The following is a 7,154-nucleotide window of genomic DNA, read 5'->3' as shown; positions in this document are numbered from 1 at the left end:
TACCTTCTCTGGTCTCGTGTCACAATACTAAAATATCATGGACCACCTGTTTAACAGATGAGTACTAGTTATTTTCTATTCTCCATATTACTTGCTCCTGCAGTTTCACAAGGAAAAGAGCAGTCTAGTTTCTTTAGCCACTAGGTGGAGCTCAGTGCACATGGATTTATACAGCTCGAAACATATTCAGTTAGATTTTTTTTTTTAATATGGATCTGTGTGTAAGGCCCGATTCACATCTGTGTTCAGGTTTCCGTTCAGGGAGTCCGCTTGGGGACCTTCCAAACGGAAAACTATACGTATTAAAAAGCGGTTACCTTTAGGAAACCTGTGGACCCCGTAGACTATTATGGGGCTCATGTGGTTTCCACATGAATCATGCAGACAGAAAAGTGCTGCTTGTAGGGCTTTTCTCTCCACACGTTCATGCAGAAACCACACAGACCCCATTGTAATCTATGGGGTTTCCTGGTTTCCAAGGCAATTGCTTTTTAATGCGTATAGGTTTCTGTTTTTGGGGGTCCCCAAGTGGATTCCCCGAATGGAAACCCGAACACAGATGTGAATAGGGCCTGAGAAGCACATGATCCATAGTCATAGAACATCTAGATACTGTTTTTAATGTGGTTTCCTGATGTTCACCAGTCTCAAATTGGGCTGTGCTACAAAGCATTTTGCAGTTTGCTTTTGCAATACAGTCATAGCAGATTTTACTTTTTATATTAAGAGGAATTATATACAGAAACCTTTCTTAGTAGATTTTCCTTTATAATTAGTATATAATGGCTTTATATATATTGCATTAAAACATATAAGACTAAGTTCATATCTGCGACCAGACTGTCCATTGGAAGACCAGAAAAACAGACAGGCGGACCGCTACAATAGTGGATGTATATAGAGCCAAATGGACCCCACTGACTATAACAGGATCTGTTACATGTCCATTGTTTTTAAACTGAAAACAGCAGGTGTAACAGTAGTACATGTGGGACCTATGTTAGGCAGATACTGTGAAAACCTCACAAACAACAAAAACATTTACACTACTAAAATTATAACACCCATCCCTATATCCTTCCATACATAAATACTTAAAAATAGTTTCTGGTAGTATTTAGAAGGCAAGTAAATGCCTAGTGTCTTATGTACTGTAGATTAAAAGACTGTTACAGAGGGCATGGTTTTTTTGTTTCTACATTTGTACTTGACCAGCAGATGGCACTCTTCTCCACTACAATACTTTATGCATACTTTCATGACTACAAGGTATTAATAATCTCAGGAATAAGTGGCAGAAAGTATTATATAGGTCAGTGCATTTGCTCTTCTATAAGTAAAGCATTTTAGTGCTCTAATGATTGCTTAAGATGCTGCACTATTTATTCTAGGATCAGTGCCATTGATTTTCTTGTTTTTATTTTTATATATTTTCTTTTAAGACACCATACTTCTCAGACAACTGTAATGAGAAGAATAGTTATTGGGAAGAGTAGTTTGAATTACATTATGGAGGGCCTATCACAGACACCACAATGAAATCCCAGTGGTCCCACTAAAAGATCAGCCCCTCCTAGTAATAAATGTCCAGGCTGGGTTCACATATGTGGCAGAAAATCCGTCGCAGTGACCACTGAAAAAAGCCAAAATAAAAAATGCTGCAAGTCTGACATTTTTGTCTGGCGGTTTCAGTTTAAAACAATAGATAGCCAACTGATCCATTGTACTCAAGAACAGACACCAGGGTGAAGATGTGAAAATGGCTTGCTGTGTAGACTAGATGTCTCTGTCTGCTGCCTGCTGTTACTATTGAGAGCTGCCATGTACTCAGATTCATCAAAATCCTACACCCAAAGTCCTGCCCTACCTCTTATATGAAAATGCTCATTTTAACTCTCACAAATCTGTGAGCTATAGATTCTGTATTTAGCCATGTATACACTGTCTACCAATAAGTATTTGGACACCCATGCAAATGAAGATATCTGCGGTGTCACGCCTTCCACCGTTAAATATCATGTAAGAAACAGCATTGGCATTAGTCGCATGCAAGATGCCACGAAGTGCAGAGTTGTCCAATTTCGAGAAAGGGGTAATTGTCGGGTACCACAGAAATGGTTGATCCTTAAGGGACATAGCAAGCAAACCGAATTACCCTAAATCGACGGTGGCCTTTGTTCTTTTGAAGTGGAAGCTGAAGGTTGATTGTTGGAATGTGTCCTGAGTCGGTAGACCACTGAAAATTGTAGATACTACAGACCGATGGGTGCTGGCCAGAGAAATTTGGAAGAACCGTGCGCAACCGATGGCTCACATACACCAGGAGTTGCAACAGACATCCGGGAGTATTGTGTGGATCAATACCATCCGTAAGGAAGCATCTGCTGGGTTCTACCAACTACTGAATATGAATAAATGGTGTTTTTCTGTTCTACCACAGGTGTCCAAATACTTATTGGTAGACAGTGTATATGGTCTAATGTAATTTGCATACCTCTTTGTTAACAGGAATCCAATACAGCTCTAAATTCGCTTTTCTTTCTGTACCGTCAATAAAACTGCATGCAATGAAAACATTGTACAAGATCAAATCATCTACAAAAAGATACATTTTCATATAGGTTTAGGCTTCAGTCACACCTGTGTTCGGTGACCGTTTGGGGACCCCGTCCCTAGTTCCACTTGAGATATGTGGAGAGTAAAGTCCTGCAAGCAGGACTTTATAAGTGGATTTTCTATTTTAACTGCCATTAAAAATTTACATACATGTTTGGTTTTAATGGCCATTTTGTATCCATTTTGCATCCATTCCATCCTGTTTTTACGCTTTTGATGGCCTAGTGTAATCTGTTTTGCATCGGTATTTTACTGTCGGTGAAAAAAAGGAAGAAATTCTTTGGTCTTTCTTTTTGCCACAACTCACTGATCTGTTTTTAATAGATATAAGGTGGACATTACTCTAGTTTACATCAATTAAATACAGAACCATTGATTTCTATTCGGTCCATGTGTCTGTTAAAATGGACAGATAGAACATGTCACTTTTTTATGCTGGTTAAAAACGGTCATTCAAAAAAAAAAAAAAACGGACATGTGAATAGACACATGAGAATCAATGTGATCTCAAAGCCGCTGCTCTTCACTGTCATGTGATTTTTATTCTCTGCAATCCTGCTTCAAGTCATATAAACCTATATATATTACAGAGCTCTGCTTCTCTCGCTCTATCATATCCTTCTGTCAGATATGGCAGCAGATATCACTTGACAATATTTCAATCCTGATGCTGTCTATTATATTGCACAGGCAAATAAATCCGTCCAGGCTGAGTTACCTTAAGATCTTCTACTGTATGTCTGTGCTTTGGCTCATTACATGTAGGGCTTCTCAGAATTACTGTAACATCTTACTTCTGATTCATATTGTTGTTTTACTAGAAACAGGTCTGTTATTGTCATTACCTGGCAGCAGACACAGCACAGATTGGTAATGCTGATATCAGGGGGTACAGAAGGTCAGCCAACCCAGAGTAGCATAATACTTTCTCTGTCCTCACCATGCAGGCTCCCATGTTTCATATTTCCCCATCCTTATATGACCTTTGGAAAGAAGGATGTAAAGGGTTAACCGCAGTTATGTCTAAATTACTAGGTTTTAAGTGGAACTAGGCGATAACTACTTGAATCATGAATGGTATTCCTGACATTTGCGTGTAATTATAAGTTCAGAAAGTTGTAAACGTGTACTTCTTCTCCAAGTGTGTATTAGAGTCAGTGTTCTCCCTCTGGGTCTGTCAACGAGAGCGCTAACGTATGAGGTGTTATCACAAAGCTGTGTTGTGTCACACTGTTTCCTCGTGTCTCTTTCCAGTGGAGGATGGATGCCACCCACTTCCTTGCAATTGGCTGGAGAGATCCCAATTCAGCTATAAAAGCAGGTGACGGAGGTTGCTGAGCTCACTCACTGCTCTGGGCTCAATAGCACTGATTTCCTTGCTGGCACCAGTAACATTTCATCTTACACAAGACTTTTTCCAGGTGATGTGAGCAGGACTTTACCACTGCAACAGGTAAATACTGTCTATAGTTTCAAGCTGTTTCTTGTCTGCATTTAAACTCTACCTAGAATGTAAAATCTGTTATACCATGTCGTATATCCTGCACTTTTGCAGTGGATGTTCATTAGTTATACTTGTCAGTCAAGATTTATTACAGGGGTTTAGCAATTTCTTACCATTATGTTTTGTTTTTTTTTACAGTATAATTATAAACCACCTAATTGGACTTATGTGGCTATTGGAGAAGCTGAAGGTACCAGAAATGCAGGGATACATGTCTGATCTCACACCAAGGGGATCTTATCCTGACAAGGGCCAACGTGCAATACCTTGTCCCAATGTATTAACTCCAGACAGAATTCCTGAATTCTGTATCCCTCCCCTACTTTCATCACAGAGGGGTATGAGAATGAAATCTCTTTACAGATCTGTACCTGACCTCTGTGGAGCAACTTTTGGAACTGAAGATTTTAACACACCAGAGACACATATTATTCAGGTGGACAGTGCAGAGGAAGCCCTGGAAGAGGAAAGCACAAATGCTGACCCTCAGGCACAAGCAGCTCTTTCTTTGCCACATCTTCCCAAAGCTCAAACTTCCTATGGATTCTGTACGTTACTAGAAAGCCCAAACACAAGAAGGAAAGAATCTCTCTTCCACAATGACCCTGCCAGCCTTCCAATTTTGTTGCCTAAATCACGTTCAAATACATCTGCGTGGCAACGGGCATCTTCCTGCAGCAGCTTCTCAACGTTAAAGCTGAGGTCATTGAGCCGCTCTGGCACCTTGGACAGCGAAACGTCATCTTCTACAGATTCTTCACCTTTTAGTTCTCCTCTGCTTCACAGATCTCCTCCTCGGTGTAACTCCTTGCTGAAAGCTTTAAGCCAGGACAAGCTCTTCTCCAAAGCTCTTAGAAGGAAGGAGAAGTCTGGACTGTCTAGAAATAATTCACTTTCAGCTGATGAGTGTAGTTCCACAGACAGCAGTCCTAACATAATTCGCAGAGTTTCTGATGGAATGATGGATTCTGTCTTTCCAATGGATCTTTTCTATTCTAGAGGTAGATTTATGTCAGAAAATGCTGTGCTGTTAGAAAATGGAGGTTCCCTTCGCTTATCTACAGAATATTGCCCTGAAGCACAGAGACTGCGTGTCCGACTCATAAGTGTTGAAGGACTTTACCACCCAGATACTGACCCCAAATCCATTAACTGTTTTGTGACCCTTTCCATCACTCCCGGAAAGCAACAGAAGCAGCGAAGTACTGTAATCAGAAGGAGCAGAAATCCCATCTTCAATGAGGACTTTTTCTTTGAGAATGTGTTTCAAACACAGCTACATAGCCGCAGTCTTAAGATTAAGGTCATCAACAAAATGTGCAGCATGAAGAGAGACTGTGTTCTTGGACAAACTGAACTCCCTTTGCTCAGCATCCTTTCCCTGTGAGAAGAGGGGTTTCAACATGGTCCCAAAGCACTTTGAACTGCATAAAAAGAGAACAAATATTATGTTGCAAAACAGTTCTAGTCTAAAAATTGAAAGTATACTAGATGCAGGTATATGAGTATCCTGAACTTTGTTAAAGATTGCTGGTTTGATAGCTGGCCTAGACAACTGGTAGTTATGAGTCAGTTTCATGACACAGATCTACCAATTCTTCTTACAGCTACCGTAGTGACTAAGTAAAAGTTGCTGTTGTTCTATTTTCTGAGGCAGCTTTGCAAATGTACAAAATATTTCCAATCTGTATACCTTAAGTCTGTATACCTTAATTGCTGTTTGTTAAATACAAGGCTGCATTGTAAATGCAATTGGTCCTATAGCTACTGTGCAAGTATCAGCCCTATAGACCTCTTCTTGTAACTGATACAGTAATTTCAGGTAATATTCCCAATGCAAACTCTCTAGATAGGTGTAACATTGCTCTAGTAACAACAGAATGTTTTGTATGTATGCATTATTTATTTTTTATATTTAATTTTTTTTATCATTTATTTTAAAAAAATATTTTTTATATATGTTTTACTTAATATATGTCTACCATGAATGAATGACTAAGTTTATTTATTGTGAATATATTTGTATAACATGTCATTTATTTTTCTAAGTTTAATTAATAAATTATTTATTTTATGAACTATGTGTCTTTTAATTGAGCTATGATAATATATATCAAGTTTATTCATTTCATGCACCCGCAGATCTTATAAACTCTGCCCATCCAACAGAGAAGCTATTAGCAGCATCACACAATGATCTAACAATGGCACCCACTATAAATCCACATTAGTGAGCGTGTGTGCGTGCGTGAGTGTGTAGTATAATTTATAAGCAGGAAGTAAATATTGACAGTGTGAAGCGCAGGATGATATTTTTTTTCCTAATAATAAACTGCAACCTTGATTTGCTTTCCACACTGATGATCTTAATCCATGAGAAGAAAGCATGGACACTCTCAGTATTGATCCTCTGCCACTAATGCCCAGATCATGCATATTGAAGGCAAATATGCCATATTGGTTATGTTCTGATTATCATTGTTAGGAATGAATCAGTTAGGCTTGATTCACATCTGCGTTGGAGTCTTCGTACGAGACTCCTCCACAGATTCTGCCTAAAATCAGCAGAGAAAAAAGTCTAGCAATGAGGACTTTTCTTTCTGCCAGTTTCAGCATAACACCAGCGGAAACCCCGCAGACCCCATTATAGTCTATGGGCTCTGCTGGTTTCTACGGGTAACCACTTTTTAGGGCTAGTTCACACGAGGGCAATAAGGCAGATTTTGACAGCAGATTTCGCCTCAAAATCTCCCTCCATACAATGGTGGTCTATGGAGACTGCTAGCTATTTTTTTCTGCTAGCAGTTTTTTTCTGCTAGCAGAAAAAAAGAAGCGACATGACCTTTCTTCAGACGTATTCCGCCTGAGGAAAGCAATAGAAGTGAATGGGAGGCGAAAAACGCCTAGTGTTTTTTTTTGCAAAAAAAAAAAGCCTAAATTTTTTTTTTTTTTTCAAAAAACAGCGACTGAAAACACCTAGCGTTTTTTTTTTTTTTTTTTTACAGTCCATTTAGTTTAGTGGAGGGGAAAACCG

General features: G+C 39.1%; 1 protein-coding gene across 1 annotated transcript; it reads left to right on the top strand.

Moving 5' to 3' along the window:
- Positions 1-3,975: 3,975 nt before the first annotated feature.
- LOC142203202 (C2 calcium-dependent domain-containing protein 4C-like) lies at positions 3,976-6,198 on the top strand. The gene is made up of 2 exons (XM_075273747.1): positions 3,976-4,069; positions 4,259-6,198. Exon 2 carries the CDS (start codon positions 4,287-4,289, stop codon positions 5,505-5,507), a length of 1,221 nt encoding a protein of 406 aa, XP_075129848.1. The 5' UTR covers positions 3,976-4,069; positions 4,259-4,286; the 3' UTR covers positions 5,508-6,198.
- Positions 6,199-7,154: the final 956 nt, after the last annotated feature.

Source organism: Leptodactylus fuscus, chromosome 5 (assembly GCF_031893055.1).
Source record: "Leptodactylus fuscus isolate aLepFus1 chromosome 5, aLepFus1.hap2, whole genome shotgun sequence".
Taxonomy (NCBI): domain Eukaryota; kingdom Metazoa; phylum Chordata; class Amphibia; order Anura; family Leptodactylidae; genus Leptodactylus; species Leptodactylus fuscus.
Note: the sequence above shows the minus strand (reverse complement) of the source record. Positions and strands in the feature narration are given on the sequence as shown.

What these genes read in the sequence shown, in the direction of transcription:
- LOC142203202 (XM_075273747.1), top strand. Translation starts at nt 4,287, where the DNA reads ATGTGGCTATTGGAGAAGCTGAAGGTACCAGAAATGCAGGGATACATG.